At 34.3% G+C, this 14,654-nt stretch overlaps 2 protein-coding genes and 1 long non-coding RNA gene across 3 annotated transcripts; 1 reads left to right on the top strand and 2 right to left on the bottom strand.

The window, feature by feature from the left end:
• Window positions 1–628: 628 nt before the first annotated feature.
• Window positions 629–3,419, bottom strand: LOC149732594 (PWWP domain-containing protein 2A-like). Its single transcript, XM_089882678.1, has 4 exons — window positions 3,296–3,419; window positions 2,725–2,892; window positions 1,377–2,591; window positions 629–932 (listed from the first exon to the last, which is right to left on the bottom strand). The coding sequence occupies exons 2-4, from the start codon at window positions 2,871–2,873 to the stop codon at window positions 821–823; spliced, it is 1,476 nt and encodes a 491-aa protein (XP_089738804.1). The 5' UTR covers window positions 2,874–2,892; window positions 3,296–3,419; the 3' UTR covers window positions 629–820.
• LOC149732593 (uncharacterized) lies at window positions 3,347–3,915 on the top strand. Its single transcript, XR_016385529.1, has 2 exons — window positions 3,347–3,477; window positions 3,559–3,915. It is a non-coding gene; the product is annotated as an uncharacterized LOC149732593 (long non-coding RNA).
• Window positions 3,714–14,556, bottom strand: LOC149732592 (protein O-GlcNAcase-like). Its single transcript, XM_089882672.1, is given in 20 exon segments — window positions 3,714–4,781; window positions 4,889–5,054; window positions 5,198–5,390; window positions 5,678–5,874; window positions 6,109–6,215; window positions 6,381–6,461; window positions 6,688–6,862; window positions 7,080–7,505; window positions 7,802–8,287; window positions 8,595–8,797; window positions 9,139–9,282; window positions 9,787–9,857; window positions 9,859–9,925; window positions 10,329–10,427; window positions 10,749–10,917; window positions 11,403–11,533; window positions 11,869–11,966; window positions 12,401–12,452; window positions 12,455–14,085; window positions 14,404–14,556. Coding segments are annotated over 19 exon segments (3,021 nt in total). The 5' UTR covers window positions 12,471–14,085; window positions 14,404–14,556; the 3' UTR covers window positions 3,714–4,641.
• Window positions 14,557–14,654: the final 98 nt, after the last annotated feature.

Here is a 14,654-nt window from a genome sequence, read left to right as displayed (position 1 = left end):
CAATCATAGAGATTCTATTCAATAAGTATAAAGGTTAAGGTCAATACTAAGCACACCTGGAATGTGAGTCTGCCACCCATTAACCTGTGTTAAAATAGAAATACGATAGCTTTGTTACGTAGAGTAGCACAACATACAGTCCTACTACCATAACACTGGCTGAGCGTTTCATTCCATGCGTGTGCATCACTGAACTGTACCTATAGCCTAACATTATAGCTCAGAAGTTTACATGCTGTGTAACTTCACATATGACCTTTATGATTAAGTTACAACGAATTTTCACGTGACATGTAGTAAACCTGCGCACTGCCCCACAAAAACGCCACAACACTTATGACGCGATCCGCTGTTTTGGTTTAGTCGTTAAATCAGATATGTCTTTTTGGGAATGGCAAGTTATGGTCAAAAATAATTAGTTTATAAACCCCTAACAGATTGTTCCAATAAACCACATTCAATAAGCTATGGCACCACCAATATGCAAGCATAAACAGAATTTTGGTGCCAAACTATTTTATACAAGACACCACACCATTATCCCCTTTTATATTAATATTTTAATTTTTAGCCCTTGTAAATTAAAAAAACTCCTAGGGTTGTTGTAGAAATAGTATTTCGCCTTACCTTGCTTCGGCGTTACAGATGAAATTTAATTCGCAGTACATCAATACTTTGCCAAGTTTTGACAAATATTAAAAGTTGTTTTTAAAACAGCACTGTTACATTGTTAAAACAAATATACGAAAAGAAAATATTGAAATTTCAGATGTTGCAACCACAAAATGCAATAAAAATAACATCACAAGCAAATACAGTTTTAGGTTTCAAATTGCGAAATTAGTTTTCTGACTTCTGGAGATATTTCTTTCAATGCCTCGTGAGCGGCAGCAACAGCTTTTTGATACCCTCCTTTCCGCCTTTTTTCAAACCTGAAAAAAAGAAATTAAAACTATAAGCTAGTTTCTGATTCGCTTGAGGGTAATAACTAGCAATTAATGAATGAGAAAACAACATTTCATTTATAAAGTTACTACTAACAAACACACAAAAAATTTGGGTATGGAGAGTATTGTATTAAAAATACATTTCAGACCAGGGATGGGCAAATTAGGGATTAACCACAGCTGAAAAGTCATAATTTATCTATTAAATTAACAAATGGGTTTTGAGGAAAACATGTTTTTCCATGCCGGTTTGGACCAGTAATATTTCTTAAACCCACGCCCAGCTTTTGTTTTTTAAGCCACAATGCTGTTATGTTTATACTACTATATGTAGTAACTGAACTAGCTATATTAAAATAAGATATCAAGTTTAAAAGTCTTTACCTCCACAACCGAGAACCAGGCATTAAAAAAGTAAAAATACATTACCGATCATGAAAATGCTTTTGAAATAATTGCACATTACGAATTGGGATGACAGATCTGGTTCTACATTGAAACCATCCAACTTCTGCATGCTGCTGGAGAATTTTACCATCAATTTTTGTTGTTGTTAGTTTTGTGATTTTGCTGGGCCACCACGGATAGCCCCGCAGTTTACCCCACACTACGTCACCCTGGGTAAATACTCCATTTGGGGCTTTGCAACTTGTAACATTAATGCTATGAGTTTGTGGATCACTTTGGCCAGCATTGATTGGATGTTTTGATATTTTTCGTTGCTCTTTCACCTCAACAAGGTTAACAGGGTCGTACATATCTACAGCGGATGAAATCACAGCTTTGTTTGTTTTTTGTGCCATGCTGTTTTTCTTGTCTATTGGCTCCAGTATGACACGTAAATGACATTTGTCCTTTTCTGATTGTTTACCCCCAGATTTTTCACCTTCTGTTTTCACATGAGTTTGATTTTTTGCTCTTTTTAAAGCCTTTAAAGCTCTTCCTTGTTTCGAAAAGGAGACTTTCTCTAACTTTTTGGTTTCGGTATTTTCGTTTTTAACAGGAGAATGATGTAAACGTGAAGGAATTTTAAAAACTCTGCCCTGGCCTCCTGGGGACTTGAATGTTATTTTAATCATTGGGCTTCTTTCCATTATTTCTTTTTGTTTCTGTGGTTTTCTTGGAAGTAATGTTTTTAATGGAGATTCTAACTTTTCAATAACAAGGTTGTGAGGTTTAGTGTCACTGTCTTCATCTGATGTGGTAGATGGCGTATCATCTTGAAACTTTATACGTTTTGTTTTTGAATTTGAGGGTTCATTTTCTGAGGGTGGTTGTAACCGGCGTTTACTTGAGCTAGTGGGCTCATCTTTTCCGGCTTGCACGCCTTGGACACATTCAGTGCACTGACATGACGCACTGTGGGACAAAAATTTCCAGCCTCGTGGTCGAATAATGTTACGTTTACCACTCTGTAACAAATTTAATTTTGCTTTTCGGCGAGACCTGCGTGCTCTTCTGAAAATGCTTCTCATAGGAGGTTGGGGAACATCAAATTTATAGGATTTCCGTGTTTCAAGAGCTGGAGGGAACGGAGCTTTATGATTGTATTTTTGTGTGGCTGGATTTTGCGATCCGCGTGTTTCAACTTTCAGTTCATCTTCAGATTTGGTTGGGTCTTCTTGTACACCATATGGTCCGCCACTATAATGCAAAATATTTCAAGTAATATGCAAAACTTTAACTACAAATCACAAATTCACCAAAAACATCAACAACATAGAAACACCAAGAAATAAAATTCTTTCAACAAGGAAAAAGGCGAACTGCAACTTACCTTTTTGTTGTATCCATTAATGCACCAGAAAAGCGTTTGTTCTGAAAAATGAATGAAACGATTAAACAATCTTCAATTGCATCTTCGATGGTAACAACAACATTGTCTCCTTTCTTTAAGTTTTGTCGAGTTTTTCGTTTTGGGGGCATCTTTTTAATCAGTTATAATCTAAAAATCAAACAAAATGGAATTAGAGCGTATAGAAGTCTACATAACATAATGAATTAGAGAACATATAAGTATAAATTATATGTTTTAGTAAAAATGATTGTAACATATTTCCTATGCTTTAACAACTGTATCTACAGTACACTAATAGTAGTCTTATAAAAACTGTCACAACAAGTTATTAATTAGCATAAATTAATTATATCAACACCAAAACATTACAATCTGGGTATCTCATAGCTTGAAGCTTTGAATTACTAGGTAACTTTGTGGTTTTTTAGACCTTCCCAAACGTAAACATAACCGCTAAATAAGGACTAGTATGAAAACAGGAACTTTGCTTTGATACAGAAAACTACGATAGTCTAGCCATATAGTAAGCCACTGATTCCAACTACAATACCATCGTAACTGCGGCTACAAATGAAATTGACGCTGAAGTATCGTCATTTTGGACACAACTAAATTAAATACGTCGTACTTGCATATTATAGCCTACATTGCCTACTAAATACTACTGCATAGATTTTGCGAGTAAAATGTAGCAAATGGGGTTTGCCATTCAACTAAGCTACTAATTTGAAGGTATGTCCGATTTATAAGACAAGGTTACATGACTAAATTACGTAAAGCGTAAATTTGTAATTATCATTTTTTTGCTAACAGGTGTGTTGCTTTTTACAACTCTTTATACATAGCTTTGGTTTGACAAGGATTTTACAACTATCCTCATGAATGAAAAGGCCATGAATGGTTATTTTTGTTGAAAGTATAATGCTGTTGTTCAGTTTTCATGAGGTTTTAGGCCAAATAAAGACTCATTTTCCTATTTTCTAAGTTTTCATTGCTTTGAAAGTTTATTTTCGTATGGAACCATATATTCTCGACAGTGTTGCGTTTAAACTTACACAATGATGAAAAATTTACAATAAAAAGCACTTGTATTAAATGATTAGAAAATATAACTACCAGCTTTCTTTAGAATTTTGTGCAATAGCAGCAAAAAAAAACAGTTTAAAACAAGAAAAACATAGATAAGTTTATTACTGCTTAGAGTACCCAAAAACGTTTGTTTAGGCCATGTATGTAGTACAAGGGTTCATACAAAGAATCAAAATGTAGATTAACATACTAATACAAGACATTGGATTAAAGATATGTAGAAAAAATGTCAAAAACATAAAATGGCAAATCATAGGTTTTAACTTTACTCATTTTATAAATTGAAAAGTTTGTGTGTAAACTGCAATTATATTCATAACATAAATCACTAGGTTAAAATTGTGGCAACAGAAGAAAAAAACATTAGTTTACTGTCAAGGTAATTTTATAAACAATGTCATTTTTCATTTATGTGGTGCCAACTTTTACTTTGTCTTTCAAATAAACACCAAACAGTGTTACAATGATATGCATCAAACAGAGCACCAGGTTACATTTCTAACATCAATTATTGCTAAAGTTAAACCATAGTGCCATATTAAAAGTATATCAATTGAACACAAATTTGTAAAATACATTATTATGTTGTACACCCTTGGCTGATACCACTCTATACCCCTTAAAACTCAACTGAATGATATAAAGGTCTTAAGAAATACAAATTGCACATCACAGTAACAACCCTGGGCCCAACATTTTAAGTAACACTTAAAACTAAAGACATTTAAAAAAATCGCAAAGCCATCGAATAAAAAATGGCTTCAATTTAATCAGGTATTAATTTACATAGAAAATTGTTTCAAAATGCTAAAATATCCTTCCATATATAGTAACCCCATCAGTTGCAGAACTGGGACTATCTGTTATCTCGGTAAATCCCAACTTTGTATATAAATCTTGAAAATATTTGGAGTTGGAATCAATAATAACATGGACTCCACTTGAATCTAGTGAAAAAATAATCATCAGCTCTTTAATACAATGATTTCTTATAAAATCTTGCGGACCAAATTAGACAATTATTTTGACTGCAATTCATATTTTATTTTCTTACTGTGAGATTTGAGTGCGGATAGAAGACATACTGTCATGCTCTTGGCAACATTTGGATAAGCACATTGTGTTAGAGCCAATGTCATCATGGCTGGGTGGGTGACTGCAAGACTGTCAGATCCATAGCCGTATCTGTCATCTGTGCTGTGCAAATCCACTATCATTTTCTGAAACACAAAAATGTGATGTTACTAATAATACATATGAATATTGCGTTCAAACTCGGGCTTGGTTGCAGAACTAAGGATTCTGTGTTCAAACCCAGATCAAGTATGTAGAACCAGAGATCTTGGGTTTAAATCTAGAGTACCTCTGCATCATTCATTTCATCTTCCGATTCAGGTTTGGCATATTTTTCTCGCATCTCTGGAAGATAAGCGAGTTCATATTTCTTCCAAAAGTCCTTTGCATTTAAAGTAGCTGCAAGGTATCCACAAATACCAGATTCATCTTCAACAACAAAGCAATACTCAGGAGACAAGGTAAGCAAAGCTCCAGTTAACCTGTAATGCATAGCCATAATAATTTCTGTATTAAAAAAACTGGAAATTTCTCCAGCTGGTGTTGTAACCAGGCATAGTATATGTTCCAAAAACTAATCTTACACAAAAACTAAATTACAACCAATGTTTTATCTGCCATTAACAGCATTTAGTCAGAAAGACAGAAAATGGTTACACGGCAGGCATATGCAAAATTTCTGTATGATTATTGGGAAAATTACGCTTTTGCTTGTAACTACATTAAAAGAGAGTCAAAGCGAGCTACCACCATCAATACACAAGCTCACCTATCAGCTGGCAACTGTTTATGGTTCTCAAACATTTCCATATCTCTTTTCCCATCATCCCATGTAGAATAACAAACACTAAACACAGATTCCTCGTCTGTGGGGACATACGGACGCACGATGTATGTGCTTACTTGGGGACTGCGGGGCAAGGTTTGGCAGAATAAATCAAACGCAGAACTGATAGGAAGAAGTCTCTGTTTGGAATGATATGATATATATAAAGTTATAATAATATGCCAAGCAAAGATTCTGGTTGCCACACTGTGTGGATAACTATGTAAAATATTTGGTTTGCAACTCCCCTATGTCCACATTTCAGCTGCCGAAGCTATTGCGGTGTGGGGACACCAACCAGGCCAACATGACTTTCAGTTGGTTTTGTCATTAAAGTAACATTACAATAATAAACATGTAACAAACATTCTCACCTGGAATTCTCCAGATAATCCACCCCTGAAAACCCATGGTTCGGGGTCAGGTCCCACCCAGCCAAATGTAGATGTGGGACCTAGTGGGAAAGTACACTGATATAAACCTGAACAACACAGAAGCATGGTCAGTTTTAATATAAAATGATTAAAGTCCTTACAAAAAAATTAGGATTGAAATATGGGGAATAATGCAACCTTAAATCCCATGACACAGGGGTAAATACAATAATAAATAAGGTAAAATAAGGCTCGATAGACATAGAACTAACCTTTAGATAATGTTGTTGGTTGATTAGTTGATTCACTTTTGTCATCGTCACGCATTAAACCAGGTTTAATCTCAATATGGCCTGTGAAAGGTAATAATTACAACCAATGACCTAGCGACAGTAGTGAATACCTATGTATTATGTAATATAGGACTTGCTTGGGAGGGGAGGCACACCTTATTAAAGCCACATGCAGAAACTATTTGTAAAATAGCAGAAACTATTTGTAAAATAGTCAAACATTCTGTTAAAATACCAAGTGTATAAATATGTAACATTACGCTAATGATGTTCATAAACAACTCACCCAACCATTTAACATATGATCTCAACATGGTGACCACCCCTTTTAAATCCCACAGATAAGGAAATAGATCATACAGTAGAGCTCTGTTGGGGCACATGCATATTTTATTGAACACTCCTTGTACACGCCGACATTGCTCTTCAAATATCATTGCTTTTTCGGACCATTCTAATGCCTGGGAGTTAAAAACACTTTTATAACTCAACACCTAGTATGGTACCTTTTGGGCCTCACTAAGTTAAAAGATTTTTTATTGGCATTTACGAAAGTTTATTCAGACATTCTATTCTAGAAGGGTCAGATTTTTAGTGAGGCATACCTGAGACCTTGGATGCGAGAAACTTAAGATAGATAAGTTCATAACATTGAAAGATATTTATAACATACAGTACCTTGTCTAAATAATCTTCCGACTTTTTATTTTTCCACTGTGACATTTTAACAGCTTTGTCTTTTAGCCATCTAAACCTTTGCACCATCTGCCTTCCAAACACACCGTGTTCATACGGTAGATAGAAACATTCAGCAAGCATTGTTATATCCTCCACTGATAATGGATTGTCTTTTAAAGGTTCATTTTGCTGAGTCACTTCCCTTTCTTTTGAATCTGATGACGCAGGACTTTTTTCTTCCACTTTTTCTGCTGAATCATCATTTTTTGTTGCTTTCTCTTCTGCACCACCTGGTGACGAACTCTGCATTTCTTCGACATCAGTTGCTGCGCTGCTATTTGCTGTTGCCATGGAAACATCACTGTCAGCATCATCCGTTTGCATCGGAACATTTGCTTCAGTAACAGTAACCTCCTCCGTTTCCATCTGAATCAAAACATTTTCCTATTAATTCTAACAAATAAGATACATTTTTGCACTGGATAAAATTTTTTTTTTCCTAAATTGGGGATGTAACTTAAGGTTTTTAAAGCTGTGGTCTGTGATTCAAAAGGGTGGTTGGGGTGTGCCGACATAAGTTGTGTTCAATTGTAAAAGTCTCCCAAAATTTAGTGTTCACCAAACAGTTTAGAGAATCCTAATAGGATGAGAGTCTAAAAGCTTGGGTATTGGTAGCTTATAAATAAAAATTAAAAACACTTAATGGCTACACAATAATCTACCTGGTCCAGTTTATTCTTGTTCCCTTCTCCTTCTGTTTGCATTTCTTCCAATTTCCCATCATTCTCTTCCATTTGTACATCACAATCAGCCTTATTTGTTGTCAATTTATCACCTTCTGCATTGTCAACATGAGAGGCATGGTCTTCTGCCACAGTCAATACGTCGGTGTTGGTTTTATCACTTGGTATTGTGACAGACACATATGGGGCAGTGGACATGTCACTTTTCTGTGTCTCTAATGAACTTTCTGAACCTCTTTCAGGGGTTTCGGATGTAGAAGTGTCCTGACTGGAGTCATCTTTACAAACAACACTTACAACTGGCTTTGTGACGTTTTTCGTTGTGCAAACCGTAGCGATTGGGGAATGTGAGACGATTGGTAGATTTGGGACCATAGGCATGGCTGGGGGCGTTCCACTTCTTGGCACTACTTTACAAGTTGGATACTTTGCAAGAGAGAACACTGGCAACCAAGCTATTAAAGCCTAAGAAAAATAAAACAATTTTTCACAAACTATTTAATATTAAAGATTCCATTTAAAAAGGATAAAGTCTATATAGTGAAGCAAGTCAAGTCCTTTTAAGTCCTACAAACATACAAAGTAAAGGGTGGTTACAAACTGTTGTAAAGCCCCATTTAAACTGTTAGTTTAAAAAAAATATTCCACTATAAGTGCACAAGTATGGTCAACTTAAAGCAATATTATACTCAAAACAGTTATGGTATACACATTACACATATACTGAAAACATTTATACATTTATACCAATAAAAATATCAGCAACCATTACCTCATATAATGCTTTATCCGGGTCATAATCACCATGGTTGAAGTTTCTGTATTGATGGAAGAACCTGCCATCATGGGATGAATAATCACTGTCGGTATCGCTATCTGAGTCCGAGGCTCTTCCACTGCTAATGCTCTCATCATCCAAAGGTTTTGATTGATTGGTTGGTGATGATGTCACAGGTTTACTGGTGCTCTCATTGGCTGAAGTAACTTTTTGGATTTTTTTATTTTTACAATATTTTCGCGTGTATACATAAAAAATGCAAGAATTGGTAGTTTTTTTGAATTGCTGATTATTATATTTGGTCAACCTTAGTGGCCACAGGGTTAAAATGATTACAGTTAAGCGTTTTTCCCAAGAATACATTTTGAAGACACTCAACACCCACTGCCACAGTACACTTCTCCATTAATTAAATTCCTAAATTTTGTTTAACATATTTGCATTTGTTATTTCAGCCCACACTAAAATAACAACAAACAAACCCAATAAAATTCTTTATTAACCCTAAAACCAACAATTAAGTCAACACCCAACACACCTGCAGCAGATTCTTCCACTCTTTCTGGTTTGAACGATTTCCACCAGGTTGCAAGCGTATGCATGGCAACATAGTTGGCTTCAAACTCACAGTTAGGATTGGTCATAACTCCAGCTATGTGTTGTATAAGGTGTGTGGAACGACCTGGTTTAGTAGCCATAAGTAAACATGTATGTAATATATATATATATATATATATATATATATATATATATATATATATATATTAGAGTGGGGGAAGGTGGGACACCTTTAGAACATGATATCTAAATCCCCTGATCGTATTTTAAACAATTAGCAACAGTCTATGGAAGTATACGCTTTATATTTCTTTAAATTCCTTTGTTTACTACCAAATCGGATGAAAAAAAATAGAATAAAACGGTGTCCCATCTCCCCGCCTACTAGGTTGGTGCTTTGAGTAAACATTTGGAAGAGCTTGTTCACAGTTTTATTTTTTCATATAGATAAGATCTACCGGCCAGTAACTTACCCAATATTGACATGTCATAATACTTATGCTAATTTAAATCCAATACATTTGCATTTAATCAAAAAAAATTATTTAATAATTTATTTTCAAAGAAAACAAACAAAATTAAGCAAACACATAATAATAATCTCTTTACAGTAAAATAAATAAAATACCTTTAAAAGGCCCAAGGAAGACACGCTTTGGATCATAATCATTAGCGTGTATGTTATCCATATCACAACTTTTCTCTGAGTACTTTTGATAATGTCTTTATAGAATCCACGTTTATTACATGAGAGACAACCTTAGGACCTGTGGTGTATAATAAAGAACATTTACTTTCATTTTAATTAACTGATAACATTAATATCCAGGTCCAGGTCACAGACACACCGTTCATAGAAATGATAGAATATAATAAAAGTACAATTCAAAAGAACAATATATTTTATAGATGCTATATCAAAACATACCAAGTATTAATGAGTATACACACAACTATTCATACCAAACATATTAAATTCTCGTATGTCAGGCACACTTCTTTAACTGTTTTAAACAATATACGCAATCAGGTTAAAGTGATAACCAATAAAAGTTTACAATGTAAATCATTTTAAAAGTTGGCCACGAACGTTTGCATGTATTGTTACAGATAACCCTCTTTATAGATTCCTAAACATGTAATATCCAGTCACATGGTTGAACTACTCACCTGTCCACATAACTGATATATTAGGATCCAATTTACTTCCAAGAGTTTTCAAATAAATTGATGTAGAAACATCAGGGATTGCCATGCTGGCGCAATACTCTGTGAAAGTAGTATCACAATCTAATGGTTAGGTTATGTTTGGATTGTGTAGGTTTCATAAAGATAAAGACTACTTTATAACTAAAAACATTAGGTTTTTGGTGTATAGCTTATGATATAGGCTACCATGAGTGTCTGGTCTATAAGAAGGCAACCATGTTATACCTCAACATGGAACATAAGGTGTATAATGCAGCATGTGTATTTGGTGTACAAGAATACACCATGTGTGTCGGTTGTCAGGTGTATAAGAAGATACCAATGTTATAACTCAACAGTGAGCATAAGGAATATGAATTTACAATTATAAATCCAACTGACCTGTTGGGCAGAATATGAACCTAGGTTGTTGTAATGTTTCAAACATGAGGTTTGTTATTGAAGCTTGTGCATCGGCTGATGATTGAAACTCCTCAAGGTCAGACGCACACAGCACTGGGTCAATATCATCGAACAACAACGCAAATGCTTTACATCCTAAGCTTTTAACCTGATGTAAATAGGGTGTGCTTGAATGCCATGTTCAAAGTCATAAGTTTATTATAGAAACTTAATACACAAGGGTGATACTTCACTGTGACCTCAGAATAAATTTATTGGCCCAGAACCCTAACACCAAGGGTGGTCACATCTAGATCCCCACTGATTTTAAGAACACTCAATAATACAGATTCTATACTTATTACTACTATTTTAATGCACGTGCAGCAATATATAGCTTCCTGTGCATTACAAGATGTTAAAATTATCTGGTGGTATTGATGCATATTATAACAATGTATCATTGTGGTAATTAACTACTGCTATATATATACTTTGTTTTCCTCATTACAATTGCACACATAGTGAATAATTTACTTTAAGGCCACAAATTTAAAGTCAACATCCCTAACCAACATTTAGACCTGGTTTGTTGGCTTTGAATTTAAAAATTAAACCATTAGAAGTTGAAACACTACACAAATCAGTACATACCTGTAAAAGTTTGTTTTTCAAGGCAGCAATTTCAGTTGGTGAAGCAAACACCATATCAAGTCCAGGAGATATGGCATATACGAACAAAACATTGTGGGTGTCTGCTTCCTCTATTAGTGCTTGCAGTAAAGCTGCAAAAGATATATTTACAAGCTTAATTTTAAACTGTATCAAGGTGGGTGGTATGTTGTGTTACATACCTGATGTAATATGTATGGTAACATAGGATAAAGGTGGTAGGAAGTACGGCGTCAAAATCCTAAAATATATGGCTCCACCTAGTTCTAACGTCCATATACAATTTGTGGTAAACTATACCAACATTAATGTGCCACAGACTGTATTTGTTTTTATTTTTACCAAATCCTCACTACAAAATGTTAAGAAATATGGGATAAATCGGTTATACATATTTGCCAATAATCCCAGTCACTATATTTAGATAAGTATATATTATCACACACACCTGCTTCATCATCTGAATACTTCTCCCTCCAGAACAACCGATGTTTGTAATCATCCTTAGGAGCGTATAGGTAAGTATTCAAACCCATCACTTCCATTCTACAGAATATTTATATCACGTAACAAAAAATGTCAACTTCGTTTAATAGTCTAAATGTCAAATTTAAACAATGTAAAATTCATGTGGTGAATTTGACATGCTTTACTAGCATGTAGTAAACAGCAATTAAATGTATATATATTCTATAAGTAATCTGCAAATCTGAAAATAGGTGTATAAATATAGCACTACAATTATTTAACCAACATGGTGAACCAACAAAGGTCATTTAGTTTTGGTGAACATGCATATTTCACAATTTATTGAAATTAAAAAAGTCTGATAACCTCAAAAGCCAAAAATTCCTCTATAAATTGGAAGCATATATATCAATGAACTTCACTTATTTATCAAACTGGCATAACAGTGGAACCAGTAAATAACAAAAAGTAACATAATGTACAGGAATACACAATAGCCTAACCAATTTCACCTTCGAAATAATTCTTTGCGTTGTTCAGCTGTCCATGGCCTTCCATAAAACCTTCCACCACTCCACACATGAAACCAACTTCATCTGTTTTATCTTCAGTTTGTGGTTCGTTCTTTTTAGACTTGGACACTTTTTTTAACTTAGACTTGCCTGGCCCATTTCATCTTTTATATTATCTTTATTATCCGGAAATCACACTCATTGGTGGCAGAATCAGACATTTATACCTAGCCAGTCACGTTAGCAATTGTTAAACAACTTGCAATATAATAATACACAAAGATCTGCATGAACATATATAAAATAAAAAGTTTAGAAGAAACAGTACAAGATAAATTATTACATACAATTGCCTTATTTCAGCATTTTGTTATAACATGAGACTTTAAAGTGGGAGTTGTTTGGAAATTTTAAAAGGTTAGGACAATTGTGAGGGAAATAAGTTAATTTAAACAGCACCAATCTATAATGGGACACAAGCTTAGACTTGGAACTTTATGTGCAGAAATGTATTTGGGAGATTTCTTTATAACTTTTTTTCTTGGCTTATTATCCTCTCATGTTAACAAGGATTACTTAGTTATTTATTCATACAGTAAATTTAGATAAATATTATTAATTTTTGTGCATTGAGTATTCTATATGGGTGAGGTTCTACGGTGCCAATAAAATTTATTCTTTCATGTTACCATGCTACAATATGTTCATTGCAAACATTAACACCTTGCAAAAATGCAGAAAAACAAATACTGAAAAACAGGAGTAAAATGCATTTAACCTGCATGTAAATGCATTTAACCTGCATTTAACTTAAACTACAGTGTGGTTAGGTTATTAATAACTTATGGGTATGGCAGAATTCAGTGTAAATGAGAAGCACAGAACACTCATACATAAAACACGATATATCTACATTTAAACATGTGGTAATCAAAAAAAATCAATAGTCAATAACACATGACATATATTATATATGAAACATAGATATGTAATGTATGTTAACTTTGTTAAAAGACATAACACAACATACATACATACATTACAATTACAACTCAAAACGAATGACATTAAATGTTTTTTGACTCCGGCCGTCGTGTTTGTGGTATTTTCGACGGCTGGCATGCGGACAAAGATAAATTATCACAAATATGAACAACGACACTTGGTGTAGTGGTTGTTGCTTTATGGAGTTCATGGCTTTGGCCAGGTTCCAGTTCCACTACTGCAGAGATCAAATCAAAGTTAAACATAGGTTTGTTTTCTTCTATCGGCTCCCAGCCAATGGGTGGGGAGGCAGGTGGTGAAATGAGAACTGTTTTTCAGCCTTGGGGGGAGCAAGAGAGGTTGTTGTATCTTGTGTTGACATTGCTGATTGCGAGAAATAAATATGCATTTCATTATCATGGAAAACAGTGTTATGAAGTGAAATTTTGGCCAAGATGGCTTCTTCTGCGGTGTTGTATTCAACACGCATTCGCCGAAAGCTGGGTAAATATACAAAATGCGCCAGCCCGAAATTTAAAAATTGGTTTTCTAATTGTGTTTTTAGGTCGTTTGATGTAAATATTTCACTGTTCAAGTTGCACGCAAACAATATTGGTGAAAGGTCACCGCAGTCTTCCAGTTCAAAGTTGTCTTCCATTTTGCTGATCTACTTTTTCAATGCAATGACATAGCCTAGGATCCTATACACAAAATAGTAAATTAGATTTCACTGAACAATGGTTTCAATCATACAGAAATAGTTATGGTACATTAAAACAGTTTTAAGTCTTTGAAAGGAGGCAACATACCATAAAAGGTTAATAAACACTGAAGTTGGCATTGTAAAGTCGGTAAACAAGAACGAAATAAATATCCATGTTTTACTCTTCGTTATAAATACATAAGAAATAAATATTAACATCTCATTACATCTTAAGCTATAAATTATAGTTCGTCATGACATTACTGAAAACCATTTTACGATAAACTGTAATCACGTAATCCACCTAAGTACAAACCCGCTGTATATCTGCAATGTAAACAACAGACGGAAGCAGAAGTAGAGGCACAGGCGTTCGCCATTTGTAGTTTCGTACACAAGATCGCTCTGGCGCGTCTGTGCGTTCAGTTACTCAAATACACAATGAATAAATGACGTGACCATTTTAAGTAATGTTAAATGTAATTTGTAAAAAAATCGTTCAAAATTATATTGGGAAACTGTTACATAATACACTTTTTATCATAATTTTACAGCATATTTGCGTAT

This window comes from Ciona robusta, chromosome 8 (assembly GCF_009617815.1).
Source record: "Ciona robusta chromosome 8, ASM961781v2".
In the NCBI taxonomy this organism is placed as follows: domain Eukaryota; kingdom Metazoa; phylum Chordata; class Ascidiacea; order Phlebobranchia; family Cionidae; genus Ciona; species Ciona robusta.
This window is presented reverse-complemented; position numbering and strand designations above follow the sequence as displayed.